This window comes from Euwallacea similis, chromosome 9 (genome assembly GCF_039881205.1).
Source record: "Euwallacea similis isolate ESF13 chromosome 9, ESF131.1, whole genome shotgun sequence".
NCBI classification, from domain to species: Eukaryota; Metazoa; Arthropoda; class Insecta; order Coleoptera; family Curculionidae; genus Euwallacea; species Euwallacea similis.
In genome coordinates, this window is record NC_089617.1 from 1,035,603 (window position 1) to 1,059,018 (window position 23,416).

Consider the following 23,416-nt stretch of genomic DNA (forward strand, 5'->3'; position numbering starts at 1 on the left):
GCAAGGCTAATTTAAAGCGACAATGTGTAATGGAAAGCTAAAATTTTTATATTCAATTTTCATAAGATCCAATTAATATCTGCCTGTCAAATAAAATCGTGAGGCAAAAATTGGTAAGAGAATTGAAGTTCGAATTCGTTATCTAATTGAAACTTGGATTTGCTGAAAAAACTCAGGGGTATAGTGCGCACTTTGCGTACTACGCTACTGATATTTTTCAAGAGTAGCTGCTATCTGTATAAGTACGCCAACAAATTTATTTAATTCAAAAGCCAATTTTAATACATATTTGAAAAGAAAAAACTGCATTTCTATACAAGAAGCAATGGCCCATCAAGGAGTCCTGATGAAGCAAATATTTTCTGAACTAAATGAGGATGTAAATTTGATGGTCACAGGGAGCTTTGAAATTTTCTTCAGAACGACACGGCCTCTTTGCATGAAAAATTTATGACGGGGCAGATATTCTTTCGTAAGAATAATTTATGAAACTAAATGAACATGTAAATTTTGAGCTTATGATAAATATTAAATCCTCCCTCATTACGCCACTGGCTGGTTCATCAAAATTGCTAATTTACTTCAATTGTGACCGGAATCATTTCTGAATTTAAATCATCAGGTTATAAACAGTAAATCTCCGCAATCGTAAATCCCACATTGCAGATCTCCTCTCATCCATTATGTATAAAACCAAACCCGCAAAGGACTTACAAATTAACGATGCATTTCAATCCTCCAAAGTAACTGGGAACTCTCGTCTCAAACCCATGAGATGAGTCCCAAATGCAAATTTCCTTATAACAATTTACAGTCTCTTTTCCCTAATCACTCTAAACAGATTCCAGATTCAATTCCATTACCCTTAACGACAGTTTTGAATAACACCCCAAACTGCAAAGTTGTAAATAGAACTCTAATTTAGAGCACGCTGCTGTTGAATTCGAGGTTTTTCAGTTAAAAATTTCCTTTATGCGCTGATTTAGAACTAATTTTAAAAGCATTACAAAGCATAATTCACTGAACACACTTTATTATGGCAGTCAACACAGAGTCAATTAGGTCGGAGTGCCGATATGACAAGATTAATGGGGGTTTTAAAAACTTACCATGTTATAGACGTTTTCCCAATAGTCGAGGGTGATAAGCTGGAACGTGGTCAACATTGACCACAGGAAGTTGTCAAAGCTGGTGTAGCCAAAGTTGGGGTTCTCTCCTGTACAGAGGCACGTGTGAGTGGTGGGACAATGACGAGATCCCGTGACATTTCCGCATATAACTGGATTGCCAGTGGTGTTGTGTATAATCCAGTTTTCTGGATCGCGAGTCCAGCTGAAAAGAAGAGTCATGCTTTATTTCAAAAGAGAAATACAAAGGAATTGTGAGCTTTGCCTCAAGACAACAGAATGCTCCATTAAAATTTTCTTTGAATAACTGCTTCGTCGACTTTAGAAGGAGCATGATAGGGCTTTTGCGGGGAAAAAACACTAATGATGCTCAAAGAAAGGGAGAAAGTGTGTTTCAATTGCAATAAACCCAAATTAAGCGGTTGTGCATCCACGTTGGCCTTTGCAATTAACACAGCTACGAGACAACATGATTAGAAATAGAATCTTATAAACCCTGTTAAACTCAGGTCACACTCTTGAAATTCAATTTCGCTGAGCCAACAAAATCTAAGAAAGTTTCTCATTAAGACAATATCTATGATTTATATCTTAATCCGGCTTTCATTGCGATTTCCATAACAAATATGGCATTTGCAATGGGAAGCAGTTAAACTTTTCCCAAGTCAAATCCAGTTTCTGCGTTTAAGGTCACTGGCTATGGAGCTTCCGCAATGAGGCGAATATACGGTGGTCTAGAGTTTCTAAATTTAAACTTCATTAGGTCGTCTAGTACATTAAGGAGGTTGGCTAAATTGTTTGGAAACTTTCGAATTTGTTGCGATGTACTACATTTCTGTGTAGGAAAGTTTTCTGCTAAATAGGAATTGTTTATGAATGAGATGTTGAAAGAAAAACCAATAAGGGTTTAAAGTGAAAAAAAAAGTTCGGGTTAAGTCTTCCCATCGGATATAGTAAGCAATGTTCCCACGTGTATAACTCCGGACTCCAGGGCAATGATCCCACGTCCCTTTGTGTGGTGTCAACAACTCGAATTAGTAAACTGTTACGCGACTATTTAATCCAGGAAATCAAATCTCCATTCAAAATACTCGAAATTTCTATCGACAGGCCAAAATTTGCTGTTACATGCTACTACTAACCCATAGCAATCATCTGTATGCTATGAACAGCCCTTTTGAATTATTTTTTTAATTTGTTTGATTAAACGAAGATTGCAAAGCTCTTCTTATCCCCATCAAGATCTAAATCTTTAACGTGAGATTTATTCTCGTCTCGGAGATGATAAGCATTATTCCACTTATACTATACCTCGATACTTGCTAATTGAAGATCAAAACCTCCACTGAGAACTTCATTAATGAGAACAATGTGAGACTCACTTGATGAGAGATTCAAACGCTAAAGACATTATAATGAAATCAATTTCCTTTCTCATCTCTGGTAAAAATCAAAATTCGAATTAGGATAAAAATTTACTCAGAAACCAACACTTAAAGATATTTCATTTGAGAGTAAAATACTCATCGCTAGTGCAAAGATTTGCAAATTAGTCATTAAGACGCATTGCTTTTGACCCTTTAATTATAACCTGAACCCATTTTTAGTTTAAAATTCAAAAATAGAGTTTTTAAACCATTAAGGATTGAAACATTCCCTTACACTCGTAGCATTAAATTGGTGTTTACAGCATCCGCTAAAATCCCAATTTAATCCCTATTTATTGGATTTATTCCAGATATTCGATTACCTCTCATCATGTCCAGTTAAATTTCATTGGATGACTAAAATGGTTTTTTTAAAACCTGATTTAACAGAATTAATTTAAAATTGTTCACACATTTTAATAAATTCAAATATGTGCGATAGTCCAATTTGAAGTTTTAAAATCAGCTTTATTTAAAATCATTGGAACACACACATGTTTCTTTTTGAATATAGGAATTGACGCACCCGTTGTTGGAATAAAATAAATAATAATTAAAGTTGGTGGGTTGAATAGAGACATGATCAGTAAAAATAATGTAGATATAAAGCAACATGTGCCTCAGGAGGTTGATGAGGAAACTTGAGAAGTAAAGAGGAGACTGGTGGATTCCTTGAACTCTAGGGTGGGAGAGATGGCAAAATTGAAAAGCGAGGGAGCTTCCTTGAATCAAGACTTGCAGTAAACTAATCAATATTAACATGAGCAATAGTCAAAGTTTAATTCATCTTGGACGAATTTTAAAAAGTTAACGGAAATATGTTGGATGTCATGAAAGTTCTGGAATCGAATCCTTAGGTGGACAGACTCAGGACATTCATCTGCCTATCGGATAAAGACGCAAGAACGAGCGATATTCAAGCAAGTATGCAATCGATTGTCTTTCTATCATCAATGATAAGCAAAGTCAATGCAATGCAAATGATAGCGAGTCGATAAAATCAAAGAACAAATTCCTACTTCTGACGGATGATATCGGAAATAGCTATTTGAGGTAATACCTGATTATGTAATGCATCATTCATGTGCTTTGCAAGCCGAGAGGAGCCTTCTCAGAACTAGTTATTATATGAATGCAGACTTGTTTCTAGACGATTTTGATGGGAGTGACTTTGCCGTGGTTTTGGGGGGCATGGAAATTTAAAAATAAATTAAAACTTGTTAGTAAAGGAAGGTGGAGTAAAGTCACTGGGGGCCAAAGTTGACGTTAAACCTACTTATTAGATTATTAAATTTACATGAAAAGTTAAAAGAAATAAAGTCGTGTTAGTGTTTGCCAAAAGCGTTGTTTTCATAAAGGCATTTTCCACAAAATAAGGGAGAGTATAAAATGGATGCAGCAGTGCTGAGTTCGTTGTCTGATAATCCAAACAAATAAGATTCCTGCAGCTCAATCGATTTGTTAATGAATGGACTTTATCCGCATTCCGCTTTTATTTCCTTTTACATGTTCAAATAGCCCCCAACCTAGTGCTATGGGTTTGTTCCACTCGAGAGGTAAGCCGACTCTGGATCGTCAGAAATATGTGCCATATTTCTAATATGCCCAGCACATATTTCTGACTACTTCTGACGACCTGGAATTGATTTTCTATCAGGTCAGAATGAAGCTTATTATTCACTCATTTAAATGCTGCAGGAACAATGACCGTCCACTAGTACTATTCTACTACCGTAGGAAAGCTGGCAAAAGAATTACGTTCCTGAATACACCTGAAATGCTTTTGAGCCTTTATTTTACTCTTTGACAATCTCAACATTAATTTCTATGGTTAGAGCAATGTGAACAGACATCCTCTATGCAGCCTGTTGACATCATTTGATTTAGAGGTATTGATTAAGGAGCCCACTAGAATAGCATCGTATTCAGTGACAATGATGGATTATATCTGTTTTAATCTAAATAATGATGATGTTCAACGTAAAATATATCCTAAATACAGGAGTATGCGACATCCGGTATTATATCTTTTAGCCAATTTGTGTGGCGATGTTGATGGACAGCTAATTAAGAACTCGAATAGTCCGTTTGAGGACTTTCATATGATTTTGCATGACTCGTTTGGTACAGCCAAAATGATCACTAGAGCTAGCAAGCCTTGGATTACGGGGATTTGCGAGTCTCATTTAGAAATCTTCGATAATTGGTTTCCATTTGAAATTACTTTATGGAAATTGATGGATTAGTTTCGTACTACAACACACGCTAATGAAAACTAAACACTACACCCAACAACTAACGACGAATTAATAAAAATAATTTTATATGTATTAGCAAAGTAAGTATTATTACAGGCGAATTTATCGTTCTGGTAATGTGCAGCGAGAGACGTGGAGTTTTCTGAATTAGATCAAGGAAGGAGTAACACTGTGACATCGAAACCTAATTTGTCTTCCTATATTCCTAAGGACTTTTACTGCTGAATTGAGGATGCCATTGCGAAGCAGGTTGATCCTGGATTGATCGTAAGTTCTTTTCCGGGCACTTCACACACAGTTGATTTGCCACAAATTCGTTTCAGAGCGTTTTTCATACTTAAATTCACACCGATTTTCTGGCCTCCACGATTTCCAGACCTAATCACATTCGATTTTCTTCGTTTAAAGTTCTCTAAACGCTTATACTATAATAACAAACCAAATTACTTATGATCAATTTTTATGAATCTAAAGCAGCAACTTCAACTTTCCTTTAGGGCTCTTAGCATAATTTGGCTTACGAGATATTTGAGGAATAAATTGTCTTATTTTCTGCTTTCCTGCACTATTCAAAACTTATCTCCAGTTTTAAAACTTTATGTACATCGATACGTAATCAAATTTAACTTTTCTAACATCGACAAAACGATAAAATTCTTATTATTACGAAGAATTTGGCTTAGTTCCTAATCTTTGTGGCCTCATGCTTGGACCGTGATTCAGCTGCGTCCACATAAACGGATCTCTAATGTATCTCCTTGCAATATAGGGATTGCAGCAAACCTGTCACCACCATCCCTCAGGCGACAATGCAGTTTAAACTCGCCCAAAGTTCTAATTGAAGTTCTGGAACATAAAGCGTCGTTGCCAATTGGTTGGCCGTTTGCTGCAATGACACCGTAATTCGGCCTCATCGACAAAATTTCAGCCCGGTTTAATTGCATTCGATTAAAATTTATATTAAATCCCTTTTCTAATTCTCATTCCTATTCGAAATGATAATTTTAAATTGAAGCTACAAGTCGAACGTGCACAAGCCTTTAAAATCTTCTACTCGTTTAAACTCCACATAAGCTAAATAATTAATGCAATGTCGCAGTGAAACTGCTGTTTACCCAAACAGGAAAGTTGTTTGTCTTAATTAACTTTAAAGGACCAGTAGTCAAAGACGGACATATTTCTCAGGAAGATTTACTACTTACTTGTACCAATCTTCATAGGAAGCGTTCTTGTTATCCATCTTCAATACGCATTTATTCCGCAACTCTCCCTTGTAGACTTGCAGGGCAAATAAGGCGAAAACCATCAGACAGAAGATGGTCAGCGTCATGACTTCCGCCAGCTGCTTGAACGAGTGCAAGAGGGCGTTGATGATGGTTTTGAGCCCTGTAATGTCAAAAATTAATGTCAAAAAAAGGGCGTGGAGGAGGAGATGATAGAACTTGCCCGGTAAAATTGATATAGTTTTCAAGGCACGTAGAACCCGGAAAGTTCTGAGTCCGGCCAAATTGGCGCCCTCCACTCCTATGGTGGCGTAGCCACTGGTGATGACCAGGAAATCCAGCCAGTTCCATGGGTTCCGCAGATATGTGTACTTATTTAATATAAACCCTTTCGCTATGGCTTTTATTATCATTTCGAGGGTGTATATTCCTAAAAAAATATACCTGGAACAACAGAAGGCGTCATTAGTTTCAAAAACAAATTCAAAGAAAAAAATGAAGTTCCACATACAAAATTAGGTCGTTTGGTCTAAACATTAATTGGGGAGCCTCATTTTTAGTTTTTTTCTTCCCCTTAAGTGACCCGTGAGTAACCTATTTAACACGTTCTTCCGTACCGAACTAAATCTTTTGTTTCTGAGCAACAACGCTTTAGAGAAAAAGACTTAATCCCTATTCATTTATTAACACTATTAACTTTTGTAAGTCTTTCGCTCGTTCCACTTTCTCTCTTAAATAAATACATTTTAAAATTTAAGATGGGCGGAGGTGCAGTTGCCACACAAGTTTGGTAATCAATTTCTGGAAAACTAGGTCAATTCTTCTTAGCATATGCTGTTAGACACCACATCAGCTATTGTTAAGTCCTTTGCAGGGTTAAATATAAGATCAATGGCTGAATGATGGAATGTGGCCGGATTCACCAAAGCATCCTTTGAAGTCATGGGGTGCATTAGTCAAAGATTCCGGCACCATTGATATAAGTGGCTTATGACTAGTTTCAATTGATATATTTTGCCCATACAAATATTGGCAAATTTCTTAGATAAAAAAACAATATCTCTTTTCCAATTTAAGCAATGTCGCTGGCTGGCGGTTTTGCGTTAAATATGCACCAAGTCCTTGAGACGATGCACCACAAGAAGTGACAATTTCCTCTGAGGATCAAAGATCTTGAAAACAGATGGTCTAGTGGCTATATTTTTTGACCTATTTGGAATGAATTTAGATAGACAGACAACCGAAATGTTCATTTTATCCCTATCAGATCTAAACGAGTGTTCAGAAATAGTTTAGTTCAAATACTTAATTCCTGAAATTTTAAACTTACACTTATCCCTATTCAATTTAAAATCATTCTTAGGACAAGCTCCTACGGTCGCCTGTAAACGTCTATTCCGTTGTTCCAGCGTATCGCCCGAGATTAATAAATCGGCAACGTAATTTTCTACTCCATTTATCGAAGTAAAAATATGCTTTAAATTTTATTTAGGTACCTCAGAGGTTGAGCATAATCCATAAAGAATGCGTTTAAACCAATCCCTACTAAACGACATGATTAATGTCGTTTATCAACTACTTTAATTATGCAATTGAATCATCCAAAATCCATTACTACACTCGAATGTGTTGAAACATTTAACCCCTGACAACCTTGATACAATTTCGTCCAATGGTAGAATGTGAACACGCTCCCAATCGCTAAATGGAATTGTTTTTGGTCAATACATATTCAAATGCCATTATTAGGTTTTTTTCACGACAACTAGAACATTCACGCAGTCTGTTGGTTGGTTTATTTTTTTAATTGTTTTCCTTTTCCGTTTCTGTTAATTTATCCTTTATTTTATCGCGCAATTCAAACGAATTTATTTCTGCGTGGGTATATTTTTGGACCTACTTTACCTACACCACTAAAGACCCATTTATATTTTCCAACCACTTTATGAAAGTTACGTTTTTCCACTATTATCTTTCCATTACTAGTTGATCACTGAAATTTCTTTCTAGCTCTAAGGCTAAGAATAAAACATTTTTTAATATTTAATATGAAAACTATAACTTGTTTATTTTTTCCCGTAAATTAAACGTTTATTATAGTCATACCGGTGATTTTTCATGTCTTGTTGCCGTATGTTCTAACATTACGGTTACATGCTTGCATATACAGGATGATTCACGTAACTGCTTCATTAGAAAGTTTTGACTTTGTAACTATTTTTTGTTTTTCATATTTTGGAATTAAACTAATATAAATACATTCCATTGTTTTAAATATTTTAAAGATCATACTACTTCTGGTTATACCAGAAGTCAAGGTCAACTTCCTTATTTCAAATGGAACATCCAGCATATTTTTGCATGTTTGGAATTAGGGGATGAACCTGATTAAATTCTTATAAGATATTTCTGTACCTAAACCTAGCCGTTTCGAAAATATTTTAATTTAAAAGAAAAATTTTTCTAAAACTGTATTTTTTCAAAATATCAAATTCCCAACTAATATTGAAGCTGGTTTTAATGAAAATTTGTTGACGTGTTAAGTTAACATGTGAATTCATTGAACAACTAATATCAATTCGTTTTGTGACTTAAATTTTACTTTAAACCATGTTTAGTTTTTGAAACATCGTTCAAGTTTAATATTTACCTGTCAGCCTGTATCCAATTTAATTGAAATATTTACTGAATCATTGAGTGAAAGATCAAGATATTAATGATCATTTGTTTGCAACTCGTGCAACTCTTCACCCTCACCTATCGTTCATCAATTTTCGAGAACGAGGGGAGCCAAGACAGGCCGAAAGAGGCTAGTGAAAGGAAATCTCTACGCCAATGACTTCAAGAGGATAATAATCTGCAATATGTTTCTGTACATCTCTCAAAATTCTTGAAATGCAGTAGCGTTCCTCGTCTTCGAGGGCTCTTAAGATTTTTCAAATTATTGAGAATTAGGTACGGATTTTTTCCTTTTTAGGATTTCCCTATACGCTCATGAATGCTAAAAAATGGCGTGCGCGGAGGTACTTCATGTGCTCAGCAGTTTGTATTTTGAAATATACAAAAAAAATGTTTACTTTAATCGAACCTTCGGTGAAATGCCTTTGGGGGTATCCGTTAAATTTAAATTATCATTCTGACTGAAAACACTAAGTCATGTGTTAGTAGCAACAATTACTAAATTAGATGTATTTGTTTTTGAGTACTTTCTGTGTTTTGTTATATGTTTTGGACTATTTGTTCAGCACCAAATTAAAGTAAGTCCTTTCCACTGTTTCTTTATAATCAATTTTCAGTTATAACAATTATTGCACAATGGTCTAGTAATGTATTTTTGTTGAATTTTATATCAAAAGAAATCGAAAACATTTTCTTGAAAAAAAATCTGTTTATTTTTCGCAATATGAATATCGTTTTCAAATAATTTTCTTAAATATTTACCGTAATGCAAATATTGATGGTGAGCAACATTCGTTCTTTTGGGTAATTTCACTTGCAAAGTATACAATTCGAACTCAAATGCGGGTTTTAGTGCAAGTTTGCATGCTCTATTCGAATATAAATGAGGTATATTTTTCATTTTTGTGCTGTCAATTCAGTATATTTCGCAAAGACATCCAAATCCAATGAAAAACAGTGATGTAAGTGTTTTCGCAGAACGATAAAAATGTTAAGATTGGAGACAAAGAAAGACAATTTTTTTCATATGACATTTAATTCCGATTTTAAATTCATCGAAAAACCATGACATCTTTTGATTTTCAAAATATATAAAAATTGTCACTCTTTGTTTCCTGATTTTTAAACTTTCTTTTCTGTCAATGTTTTAACTTTTCTTAGTCCTCTCACGTCTCAGATCTTAAATTTGGGATTTTGTACACAATTTAATGAACAATTAAAAATTTAAAATTTCCAAATATCTTCATCTCAAGCACTCTAAAACTTTCTTTCGTGTTTTTCCAGACAAATGGCTAGTCCAGAATTAATGAAAGTCTCTTCCCCACTCCACCCAATAAATAAAGAAAGCTATGAAGCCTATTCCACCCATACTCAATTCCGCACCTTCGAGCGCGGATTTACCGTTCCCTCAGAGAACAAAAACCTTTACTTTAAATCTGAGTCATACCTCACTGCGGTTGACCCATCTGAAAATATTAAAGTAAAAGGCCCCATGGCCTCTCAAAAATTAATCTTGTATATGAAGAAATTTAGAAAAATCGTTAATCAGATAAACTGCCTCATGTGCTTGAGCGACTTTAAGAAGGAAGAAGGAAAGCCCCACTCTGGCTATCTGGAGATGGACAGAATTCTTGCTATCATGAGTGAGTATGGAGCATAATTTTGTGTTTTTCTTGTGGAACTGAAGGACTTTTTAGCATTAAAGTGGTTGAAACATAGAGAAGAATTGGATAAACGATACGAACCCAAATGTTTTAAATATTTTTATAATGATCCTCCAAAAACCAATAATAGAGTGCATATTCTCCATATAAAATGGACTGTCAAGTTTATGGCGTTAGGGAGAAGGTTTTTCAGCTTTATAGAGTGCGATAATGGGGTTACAGTCTATGGCACTAATGTAGATTACATTGGAAGAAAAATAGAGCTCAATTTCTGGGGACCTTACAAATTTGAGAACTTGCCTGAAAAATTCCGCATCACCGCGAGAATCTATACGTGGGATCCTGATGTCACCCCTTCAATTAGAGCAGTCGGAGATATAATTATAGACGATAGAGTTCTCAAGGGAAAAAATTTGCAAATCAAAGCTTCCAGCTCAAACGTACTTAGAGAATACTTTGAGTTGCTAGGTCTGACAGTCACTTTACAACATAATGGAAGAGAACCAGTCACGTACCAAACACTGGCTTGTGATCCTTAATTTTATAAAAATATATTGACCTACAGTACTGTAAATAAATAATGTGATAGTGGTGAGTAATACTTACTCGGCTTCTTCAATGGTTTCTGCCATAGCGAGGAAGACGCAGTTGAGCAATATGGTGGTCATAACCAGATAGTCGAAGTACTGATTTGTGCTTAGGTATATACAGATTTTCCGGAGCGAATTGAACGGGCTGAATATAAAAAATGAACTGGTTGCTGTGAATCGATGGATGTAATTCTTGCGGAACCGCTTCGACACCACGCAGAATGTCTGAAAAGAGAAATATTTTTAATTTAAGTACTTCTCTTAAAATATCTTGAAATTTCATATAAAATGTTTGCCTCTATTATCACAAACCGAACGAGGCTATTGTGTGTGGCAGGGATGTATTTTCGTTAGGACTTGATTAGATTGGCCATCTGGTTTCGAAGATGAAGTTGTTTTCATCCAGACTTCCAACATTTCTTTTAGATTTTGGACTTGCAGTTCCACGTTCTAAATTTCGTCTGTTTGAGTTGTTGAAACACAACTTTTACATATAAGAAGATAGATAGCCCTTTACGCGGCAAATCATGCCTTTACTTGTTTTAGCGGAAATCCATCCCTGTATTACAGCTTCGCTCTTTCGAGGTCGTCATCAGAGCTTTGATCTCCGTCAAGAAAAGCGGTAGTCCAAAACTTATTTTGCAGCCCTACTGTAATGGACTTTTTTAACAATCAACTTTTTTATTTTAAATAGGAATCAGAATTTTTGTGTCTCAATTTTGATTAATATGTTAATTGCATTACAATTTGCTCAGGAGTCAGTGTTCCCTAATTTAATAGCGTATTTTACGTAAAAAATATGACAAATTGTTTATTGTTTAGGTCCGAAAATATTTTCTTACTAATAATAATAAACTTATTAATAAAATAATGATAAGGTGTTAAGTTACAGAATTTTATTTTACGCTTTGTCACTAGCTCTTATAACTTTTGAGATTTTTTATTCAAACTTAGAGCATCTTAACGTTATTCCTTAACTCGCATACTGGAGCCTTTGCGAAACTAATTTTAAAAAATATTTACTAAAACGCTAGTTTTTCTCTTTTTCTACATTATTTTAAGCATAATTGAGATATCCTGAGTGAAAAAGTAACTTTTTGGTTACAAAGCCACGGAAACCTGCAATCAAAATATGTATGTGAGTGGTGAAGAATATCGATCCTAAAAAGTATCGAGACATGGGGCCGAGTGCTATTTTTTAACAATCAGAGGAATGGACGAAATATTTATAGGCCGATATCACCTTTTTTCTATTATGTAGTTCTAAAAAGTTTAGATTTTTTGTTTAAGACATTAAGTTAATCAAGCAGAAATTTTTATGTGGAAAAATTTGAGGTGTACCCGGGATTTACCATTGGTTGTATTGAAGGGGGATTACGAACACTTTTTGTAAAGCCATCGTTGAATACTGAGTAACTATGTCCAGGACGAGTACTTTTGGTATTAATTTACCTACAGATCTCCTACGTATCTTGTGAACACAAAATGACCCTCGGTCGCCGCATCGCCACCGTTATGCAGGGTGTGGCGCACATGTTGAAAAAAAATTCCTACATGAGGCCGGAAATGACTTCTAAGCGAGCTAGAGCCCTTTGAAGCTGGCTTCCATAAATGGTATTTTCTAAATATTTCGGACGCTATTTAAGCTATATGAAAAATGTTTTTTTTAACACAAGCTCACTGCCAAAATTAATAAATTTTTTACCCTAAAATATTTTTATTGTCAGGCGCATAGACTCTAGGGAGAACTCGACTAAACCCGCATAATCTAATTTTGTTTTGGAGTTGTATAGAGTCTGTTTTGCGACTCTAACAATATGAAGGAGTGTATGTTTCCGCACATCTCCATTTCATAGTATACAAAAAACGATGTAAACATAGTGGTGATCAGCGAAATAAGAAAATAAATACAATTCTAAAAATTTTATTTAATTTTGAAAAAAAAATATTTGAAATAATTTTGACAGCAAACTTTAAATAACAATCAAGCAACCTGGCTGTTTAAAGACAAGCCGGCAACATTGCAGAGCTCATATAGTATGACATTTCCACTATGTTTACTCCATTTTTTGTATACTATAAATGGAGATGCGCGAAAGCGTACACTCCTTCATATCGCCAGTGTCGTGAAATATACTGTATATATTTGATAGCCAAAACCAACTCTTTAGACATTTTTATGGGAAAATCCTCTTGATGAAAATATGTAGGATGCACCGTTTCCGAGAAAATAACAATTTTCAAGTCAACGCACGTTGGACTTTGAACCGAATTTCTAAAAGCAGAGCTGGCGTCAGTTAGAAATGTCAATGCTGCATGCAATTTTCTAGAGGTTTTCTTTTTTGGTTCTCATACTTTATCGATGCAGCTTGAATAACGTCCAAGATATTTAAGAAATATCATTTGTGGAGCTCCATATTCAAAGGACTCTAGCCCCCCTAACACATTTTCAGACTCTTGCTCATGAAAACTTTGTTCTTTTTTTATCATAGCGAGAAAACAAACTAAACTAAACTAAAAACGTAACCGTCGACGAATTTGGCTAGTACAACCAAATAAACGTAAATTCTGTGACTGACTACTGAGACCCTTCTGGCCATCTTGTTAAAAGTTGAAAAATTTATAGTCAACAACGCCAATTGGGGGTCACCATTGACCCCAATATACCAGTTTAGGGCTTTGCTCCACCTATATGTAAACTCGGGTGGAAAAATTCTGGTGCTAACGTGATTTTAAATTCAGTGTATCATGACCTTCATTTTCTTCTTCTTCATTTCGCTCTCTTCAGTCACCTAGTTCCCGTTAAGAAGAAAGTATGTAAAAGATTGAAAAAATCTTATAGAAGTTTTGAGAATATTCTAGATCAATCTACAGTAATCCTAAAAGCCCTAAATGCTTTGTATTTCTCTAAAGTGCTTTTGACAACTTCTTTATGGCATTTCGAGTATGGGAAAACCCCTACAAAAATATGAGTCAATCTGGAATGATAAGGAAGTTTCGATAATAACATAGGTCAGTGTAATCCATAGAAACAATAACAGTGTTTCTACGGATTCTGAAGGTTTTTAGTTCTCTACAAACTTTTCACTCTTGAATAGTTCCAAAATGATATAAAAAGTTAGAGAAGTTCGAAAAATGCTCAGAATGAGACTACTAGTGAATTATATAACCTGCGAATCTATTAGATTCGTATTGACGACTCGATAAACCATTTTTTACATTTCGATAATGAGAAAGTTTTCCATAATGTTCCGAGTTTTTCTTGAATTTCGGATACATGCACCATAAAACCGACCAACTCTGCTTTGTAAATTAGCTATACTGCTTCATTAGCTGAACGCAGCAGAATATTTCTCCTTCTAATATCCATGAGCAAAGTTGTAGAGCTACAATTTTAGGAAAACACGTATCTTTTATTTAAGGAATCGTCTATAGAACCGTATACATCGCAAACATATAATACATTTGCTGCTTGTAGATACCGAAAAGAAAAATAATATTTCAATATTCATAAACAGTGATGCAATAAGAATTGCACTTGGAACGGCATTACAAGAAAGCATGATGTATTGCCTATCCCCCTCTCGAGAATTGCTATTTTCCGGTTTCCTCCTTCTCTTCTCATTGCGAAAATATGTTAGGCTATTAAAGGAAAAGTGTTATTTCGACGCCAGGAAAAATAATTTGATATATGTATTTTTCACAACGGTTCGGTCTTGCCCGAACGTATAAAGATGTAATACACGAGCCCGCTTAAGGGCGACACGTTTTTACCAGCTTTTATGAGATACGATCTTGTTGCTCACGTTTTGATCGTTAGGTATTCAATACGTACCCAGTTGAGTTAACGAACTCTTCATTGCTTCAGATTATTTCGGCAAACTGGAAAAATGTCTTATCCAGTAAACAGTTTCCGGAGAGAGGGCGTGTTTGACATGCCCGCTCACGAATTTAGTAAAAGCCTTTTCAGATACAGTTTAAATTGGATTTTAAGCGCTTTTTTACAGATAAGTGCAGTGAATTAAATTCGCAGTCCTCAGAGGAAACTCAATATTTGTTTTATTAGAAAAACAACTTTAGCTGGTTTTTTCGCTCGTATTAAGCGTAGATGATTTTCATAAGGAAAATATAGCTTTTAAGTTTCAAATCTAATAACCTCCAACTTTCCGAATCTAACTTGATTTGAAAATGACACGGAAATACCATAAAATTTAGTTTAATCTCATGTCCCTCTTGAGAGAATAAGCGACTTAACGAAGTTGGGTCTATTTACTGGTGGTGCCCCTTGAACTGGGACAGCTCAGTGCGTGTTCAAATCGAATCCATCTGACTATCTGAGTTGTATTCCCACGTAACTCTAATCAATTCAATTCAAGGTTTAGGCCTAGACACAAACCTCGAGGATTTTTAATGGAACTGTGAATTTCTCCGCGACAGGAATTGCTCAGCCATATTCCCAGCTATTTTCAGATTCCTTCAAGAAAGCAGCTAGTCATCATTCGCAATCGATATTTGTATTATATCTTAGATTTCTATACAAGAATCAATTGCGTTTACTGGCGAATCATAAGCTTCAGTTGTGTTCCCACGTATCTCGATACGGTCCAAATGATGTTTTCCCAGTTGTAATAAATTTCTATCAATACTTTAGTTTCATAATTTAAAGAAAACTAAATTCGTCCTGTGATGGTTGCACCCAACACAGATGATTCCAGCTGTTCTCCTGAAAACAGGAATAATAATATTTGACCTCATTCCTTCGGGGTAATATTCAAAACGGATGAGGGGAATTTTTTTTAATAGAATCAACAAAGGGCCATGAAATAAAGATAAATGTTTGCGTTTAAGATCGAGTCCGTAAGTACGAGTTTTCTGGAAAAAGCAGATTAGAGACTCTGAACAAATAATAATGAATAGCAGATAAAGGTATAAAAGGGGACCAAGAAATTTAAATTAAAAACGCTACCTTAGGTCATATTTCCAGGGACTCTCATTTGGGACTTTTGAGTGCTTCTTTGTAATAATTTTTCTGGAAACTTCGAAAAAAGCAAAATTGGACTCTTTATTGATCTGTTTCTTCATATTTTCGATGTAATAACTTCGAAAAGGCGAGATCAATAAATGACTGCAACGAAGCAATTTTAGCAGGACGATATCATCTTAACATTGTCCTCTCAAACTTCGATTTTAATAGAATCTTCTCAGCTGGAAAATATGCGAAAAACTTTTCCATCCCGCTTGTTGTTCGTTCGGCTTTCCTTTTGGATCTCGCTCCTGAAAGCTAGAAGTTTAGCTGTTCTCAGAAAGGCTTTCGAAAATGTCTGGAAACTATTCCAGACATTCTTTCGCGACTTTTCAAGCGGAACTTTGAAGACTCTTTTGTGGGATTAAAGGATTATTTTACCCTGACGTGTTGTTGACTCAGTCAAGGTGATTTGCTTATCGCACTTGTCCCGAAAAACTTTAAAACTTCCGCCGGCATTCCATAGTTCGTTCCCTCTTTAAACAACAACAATAAAACTTAAGTACGTTCACTAGTAATTCGGCTTCAAGTTTATGGCTGAAGTTTGTAAGCCCTGCATGTTGGAAATATAAAATATAAATTTAAGGTATTATAGGAGATGTTAGGTGGTATTATTACACCCCCTGAGTGAACGATAGAAGGTGTAAAATAATATCTCGTGCAGCCAGGATAATGAAAGTGAGACTTTACATAACAAAGTACTTGTTTGTAGTTATGCCCCTATAAGCCTGTGTTCCTTGAATAAATTATAATACGCTTATTGAAGCAACAGTTAAATTTAAAGGCCTTTCGGGATGTTCTTGTAGAGGCAGAAGACCATTAATTCGAGCATGAAACTATTAGGGAAAAAACAGCTGAAACCAGGATGTGTAAAAAAATAGCATATCAGACGGCGGACACAAGCAGGCGAGTGAAGTAAATCATATAAATAAGAAATAGTCAATTTTTCTCTGCATTTTATTACTTAAAACTTTCAGAATTCCATACAGCTGTCACTAAAATGGCCTTCGGGCTATTGATGTTTGTTTTTTTTGCCTCGTTGCTGTCGATAACAGTACGAACCCGTGGGACATTAGCTTATCGTTGCGCGCGCAATCCATCGGAAATTACAGTATATAGATATCGAAGGGCTTTCGATATCATTTTTGTGTCGGCAAAAGTTCAGTTTTTTGACAGTCGTAATAAAAATAAATTTCCTTGGCAAGGGTAAGCAGTATTTCCAAATACCTCCAGAGAACAACAAATTTAAAATCTCTGTATATCTGACTATTCAGGTCAAGATTCTTTGCCTTGCGACTTTCTGCGTTGCTGATACGACTCAGTCGTATTTCCACATATATTTTGGCACTCAGCACAAACTTCAAAATTTGACTCTTCAGACCTAGACCTCCCTAAATCACTGGTGCAGATTGGTTGTATTCCCACTTATCTTCAAACCTTTCAACCAAAGACTCTAAAACCTGACTGCCCAGATTAGTAACAGACTTAAATAACCTGGCTCGTTTTCGGTGAAATCTTAATTCTCCGTCGCTGGTAAGATTCAGTCGTGTTACCACGTGACTCAATTGCGACAATTTGAGAAAAACGAAGGAATCTCTTTGGGAGTAATGTGGGCAAACAGTGGACATGTACACTTTTTCACCTTCGCGAGTCTCAATTTACAGATTTTTGTAATTTCGCATTGTTCCAAAATCTTTTATCCAAAAAATATTTGCTTCGTCAAAAAACAGCAAAAAAACATCTGAGCAATAATGAGTTAAAACTCGATATCAAACTGTGATATGTATCTGCCGATTTTTGAAAATCTAGAAATATTAAAAATCGAATTCACATCTATTCACTAGTCAGTGTTCACAATCTAATATGAAGTTGCCTGGGAAGTATAAAAAAAATAGGAAAACATTGCCTTCCTTATCTAGATAATAGAAGAAGCTCCACGGCATCAATACAAACATGCAACTCAATATTACTAGCTTTTGTAATCTGGACCAACTGTTATGTACTACGAAAATACTTGTCCAGAAATTAACCTAGGTTATTTGAGATTATATAGAGACAATGATCCAATTTCCTGTACAATGTGCCATGCCAGCAATCTAACAAACTGGGACACTTCATATATTTCCACCTTAAAACGCAACACCGAAATTAATCTCACTAAATCCAGACAAACAATTTCAGGAAAGGACACAGAGGCAGCAGTGATAATTACTCTGGAAAATAGCTAATCCTGGAATAAGCGCTTGTTTAGGGAAGTGGGAAGCTGTCTGGTTTCGGTAAATAAATTATATGGCAAACAGCGCTGATTTCAAAGTTTGAGCTCCAGCATTGGGAGCTATTGATCTTCCAAGTTTCTGTTCCAGGGGAAACTAAAAGTGAGGACTGTTTCACGGATTTAATAGAGGTTTAAGGCTTCTCCAAATGTACCTGTAAGTCCTATAAGTTCCTGAAATTAATAATTAACATGCATAATGTCAAGCTAGATGTAATGCTCCATGCCTAAAAATCTTAAAATTATTGCAGGCAGTAACAAGAGCTCCAGTAGTTACTACAACTACTCATAATATTGCATGGTCTTGTAATGCTGTAAATAGTTGTACTAATATCTCAGAAAGGATAATCCTAAGCTATAAGGTACTTAATTAAGATTGCGTTTCGGACAAACACAGATTTGCTTCATTTTACTTCATCTAAAAGACTTTGAAAGCACGTCTGTGTTTCTACATGAGAGAGAAGAAAGTTGAGTGTTAGCAACAGATCCTAGGGCCTATAATCTGCTCTCATTTTGCATATAATGGAAATCTCTTACGATGTGTGGCAAGCAGACTGATTATGGTGTTCTAGGTCCGCAGACTATATACTCTTGAACAAATATTGACTTTCGGTTATTTTCATGCATTTAAATAGGCTCTTAGTAGGAACGAGGGAGCAGATTATAATCACCCCAGTACACAAAAATGAAGAATGTTGAAAGATGGAGAACTAAACTGCCAAACAACGGAACCTAGTCAGGGTTCTAACTTTTAAGTGTTGTTTGAACTCACCCACTTTTTAGGATACTTACTGGCACCTGGTAAACAAAAACACCTCATTAAATAAATTCAAAGCAAGTTATCATTATAAATATGATACAAAATGATCAATGAATGCATGACCTTAATCCTAAAAGAGTCTGAAGTAAATCACACCTAAAGTAATTCACAACTCCGCAGAGCACATGAATAATTACCATAGAGCTAAATATGTAGAGCAGTCATATATCATATTTGCGTATTCTTCAGGCATGCTTACTATGCCCCAGTTTAGTGGAATTATGATTGTTCTCATACTTGATTGTAATATAATGTTTTGTTAGTATAGTTGGCGATGTTTATATGAGAAGTAATGGGCTAATAAGGACGAAGTTGGAGTTGAAAAATTGAATTTATTACACTTCCAGAAGAAACTTTTTGAGTGATGTTTATTGTCCCCTAAAGGTCATAATACACATTGGACAGTTTTACTATTTTACAAAGCGCCTTATCCCTTGGACCTATATCAGTTTCAATTTACAGGACCCTCATGTCAGTCATAACAGGGATTGTAGCCATGCAGACGTTTCTGCTTTGATTAAAATTGATTCCTCCAGGCTTCTCCTAAGGTTTAGTCGTATCTGAAATTACAGAAATCTAGAGCAAGAGGTTTCGCTATATCTAGCAGTAATATGTTTCAGTCAGAGAAATATGGTAAATTACTGGCAATAAAATTGTTATAATTTCGCATTCCTGAATTTAGAACTGTGTTCCTAGAGACATGATAAATTTAACACACACAGACAATTCAGAACAAGAAGATAACCACATTCACGTTCACTACATCGAGATCTATAACAGCAAAAATTATACGACAAAATTTTGAATTTTGTCACTCTTCATCTTAGAGTTTCTTGATATTGCTCTGCAAGATATTAAACATGCTGAATTGGTTTTCTTGTTTGCCTTTTCGACTGTAGCATTAATCTGGCTGTAGCTCATTATAAGCTCTATCATGGACAGTCGAACTTGCTCTGCCCTTGAATTGATCCTGTTTTCAGTGTCATGTCATAATTCAGCTAAAAAAATGTGTGCGTCATGGATGGGGCAATCCATTATGATGAAAATACTTTCCCGACTCCCTGATGGAGACTCGGGGACTGGTTCGCACGTTGGAATAGGCAAAACTGTGTTCCCAGGTACCTTCGAACTGTTTCTCGGATTACCTCGACACTCACGAATCAAGACGTATTCTGTTTTGGTTTTACAAGAACTCGACCTATTTCTGGTAAGTAATTTATAGTCAAATTTTCACCCACGAAACCCGCTGCTTCCAATAATTTGATGATGATTAATTTAATTTTAGAACATAGCTATTCGAACCTCAATATAGCCTTTAAACACGGTCCTGTGTATGCGTGTCCCAAAACCTGCTGTCGCCTTTAACACGCAAAGGTGTAACCAGTGGTGGCAATCATACGGAATTCCGGTTATGGTATACGAAATTGTTAAGCCCTAGTTAGTCCTGAATAACTGGCAAGGCCAGAGAATAGCTTAAGAACTTAGAGAATGTTTGTTTTGTTTCCTAACTTTTAGGCCTCTAGAATCGACTTTGCATGGACTGTGACGACAGCAATTCCCACACTAGGGGCTTTTTTCCAAAAATTCCAACTTAACTGCTTTTACTCCCCCGTCCTGTTTAACATTTAATGCTAAGGATGGTCGTAACTTTTTTTTAATGAAGAGAACAACTCAAAAGTGCCTATTTATTACTGCGAGTTCTGCTATTATTTGGAGTTTATAACGTTTTAATTAGTAACGCACTCGATGCGGTCTGGGAGTTTTACAACTTCTCGACGGATATACGAAAATATGAGACGTAGTGATTTATGTTTCTAGGTGTTTCCCCGGATTTTAATTTCGCACACATCCCTTCCAAATCGATATGCATTACCGCAAGGAGGGACCATATATTACCTGCCGGGTTTCGGGATATACAGTTTCCCTTGAAAGGAATCCTCATACTCTTGTTTTCGATTTCGCTTTCCTCACGTCGGTGCCAGAAGACCATAAATCTCATCATGTGCAGAATTTCAGTTTTTCAGGGATTTTGTGGGATCCAATGTGGTGAACAAACAGCGTTTGGAAGTCCAGCCATTTGAAGGCGGGATTTAACACGTGGAGGTTGTTAGTTTCTAATCATTTATTTACTAGTCAGATTTTATCAAAAAGTGGTTCTCCATTTAGCCTAGGTTTGCGGAAAAATACCATCGAGGGTTTCCCTACGTATGCCACTGTTTCACGCTGAATCGCCATCGGTTCACACTTTGAAAAGATTTATAAATTTATAAAAAAATCCCTCAATTATTAGAATTAAGATTATTTTTCATTTAATAGGTAGTTCACTTGCATAATTTCATTTTGCGGATGGCCACTCTTGCTTCGATCGTGATACGCCACTGTGGTTATATAACGCTTAATTTCACTGATTAATTCAGGTTTGAGTGCAGTGCTTTGTCATTGCGCGCCACTCTTTGTACATTCTTGCAAAATTAATTTTCCCATAGCATTGTGATCTTCACATCTAAAAACAAAGGTTTAGCAGAATGTCGTAATTTAACGCAGTGTAAAGTTAAGCAAATGTGATTTAGTTAAAATGGACGACCGTCATTTTTCCATTATGGAAGTCATTTATCCAGTTAGGAACATATGGACGGGATGATGGAATCAGCATAGCTCCGAGAAGATTATTAATGGCATTTCATAGAGAAAACAGCAGCAGGACAGTTATAATTGATATCGCAGCTCTTTTCGAGATTATATTAATTTGAGATCCGATGATCAGTTTATTGAAAGTGTTGTCTGTAAATTCCAAAATGTCCTCATCTACCTCATGCATAATGACTAGTTAGGATCAACTTGGACAGAAATTTTCCGTGATCCGCGAAGATGATCTACACATGACCAAATGGCACGAGGGCCTTGGTCAACAGGAAAATGCTTGGGAGAGACGCGCCTGAGTTTTTCTGCAATGAAACTACAATTTTAAGTACGAAAATGTTACATTATTATAAATTAAGGTGAATTATAACTGATGTTCTCGGGAAAGCACACTGTGATATCCACATTTAACCCTCGCCCTCGAGGGAACCGTCTAATGCTTGGAAACAAACAAAAATATCAACCCCGAAAAAGGATTGTTTTAATGTAACAATTTATCCAACCCTGCAACATTAAGAACTCTTCGGTCAAAATGAATAACTCCATAAGCACTTTAGGTTAAAAATGTATTAATGCGGACCAAACAGGTTTAAACATGAGACCCAAGTAATAAAAATGACATCATGCAGGGGTTTCATTATATGTCCGAATTACCTGAAGCATTACTAGCAGTAGATTAGTCCCTCACCGTTCCTATGCCAGTCCCTGTTTAATATTTAATGTCAAGGGTGAATATTTAATACACGAAATAACCCAACGTAGGCCATTTATTCCTATTTATCCCAGAGGTTTAGTTTAGGACTATAATACTAACTAGATAGGGATTAGGAGTTTTATAAGTCCGTTTAACTACATAACTGGAAGTATATATTTCCTGAGAGTTACCGGTTCAGGCTGAATTGTGGCAGTAATTAATTGATAATCTCCGGTGGACTGACGCCACTAAATTGCCAAAGTTTAATCGAGGAAAAGGCTGTAGAGCCCTATACCTTCATTTGCATTTATCGCTCGCGTGCTCTAGGGTTTGTTTATTCGCCTATTTGGCTAGAGCATAGACAGGCGACTTTTATTTAAAATGTTGTAAATTGTTTCTGAGAATATTATAACGGTATCTCGCTCTAATCAGCTCTTTTAAAACCGTACTCATTTTATGTTTCCAGGTAGCTTATCACCGATCTCATTTCAACAACTTCACTGCATTTTACGTAGAACTCTCAAAACTCATCCATGAAGAAACGACAATGTCCAGTTTCTTGAACTATGTGTTCCTTGCAATAAAAATGCACCATAGATGGGAGCAATTAAGTAAATATTCAAATAGCTTCTTTTGAGATATTTTTAGTCTGGATAGGTATCAATCATGTCGGTCCACAATACAGTACAGTGTAGTTGTACATCGAATAATTCCTGGAAATTGAAGAAAAAAATGTTGCCGCTTGTTGCTTCCGCGTGGACGGCTTTTTATATGTATAAGTTTCTCTTCGTCTGCGAATAAAGAAGGTATATATCATACCAAATGAAGTTATGAAGGTCAATCGATATACATCTGGGTAAACGTAGAAATAAATTACCTGTCGTGTTTTCAAAAATAGATTTCTCCCTAAGAGGCACCATCATATTTTTATGTGAGCCTTCGCTCTTTCAGAGTCAGAGCCAGCAGACTATAAATCTCGTCAAAGATGTGAGGAATGCC

General features: G+C 35.7%; 2 protein-coding genes across 2 annotated transcripts in view; one reads left to right on the top strand and one right to left on the bottom strand.

The window, feature by feature from the left end:
- Positions 1-1,097: 1,097 nt before the first annotated feature.
- LOC136411173 (sodium channel protein 60E-like) overlaps positions 1,098-23,416 on the bottom strand; it is a 49,918-nt gene continuing 27,599 nt past the window's right edge. The window contains exons 2-4 of the mRNA XM_066393644.1: positions 10,985-11,193; positions 6,015-6,479; positions 1,098-1,332 (exon numbers count right to left, since the gene is read on the bottom strand). Of these exons, the coding sequence (XP_066249741.1) occupies positions 1,098-1,332; positions 6,015-6,479; positions 10,985-11,193 (909 nt within the window). The remainder of the gene's footprint in view (positions 1,333-6,014; positions 6,480-10,984; positions 11,194-23,416) is intronic.
- LOC136411174 (uncharacterized) lies at positions 9,174-10,992 on the top strand. The gene is made up of 3 exons (XM_066393645.1): positions 9,174-9,292; positions 9,999-10,357; positions 10,412-10,992. The coding sequence occupies exons 1-3, from the start codon at positions 9,222-9,224 to the stop codon at positions 10,915-10,917; spliced, it is 936 nt and encodes a 311-aa protein (XP_066249742.1). The 5' UTR covers positions 9,174-9,221; the 3' UTR covers positions 10,918-10,992.

Excerpts from the sequence above, each read along its gene's own strand:
- LOC136411174 (XM_066393645.1), top strand. The coding sequence starts at position 9,222 with ATGTATTTGTTTTTGAGTACTTTCTGTGTTTTGTTATATGTTTTGGAC. Across the intron at positions 9,293-9,998 it reads TTGTTCAGCACCAAATTAAA|ACAAATGGCTAGTCCAGAAT; the intron begins GTAAGTCCTTTC and ends GTGTTTTTCCAG. Across the intron at positions 10,358-10,411 it reads CAGAATTCTTGCTATCATGA|CATTAAAGTGGTTGAAACAT; the intron begins GTGAGTATGGAG and ends AGGACTTTTTAG.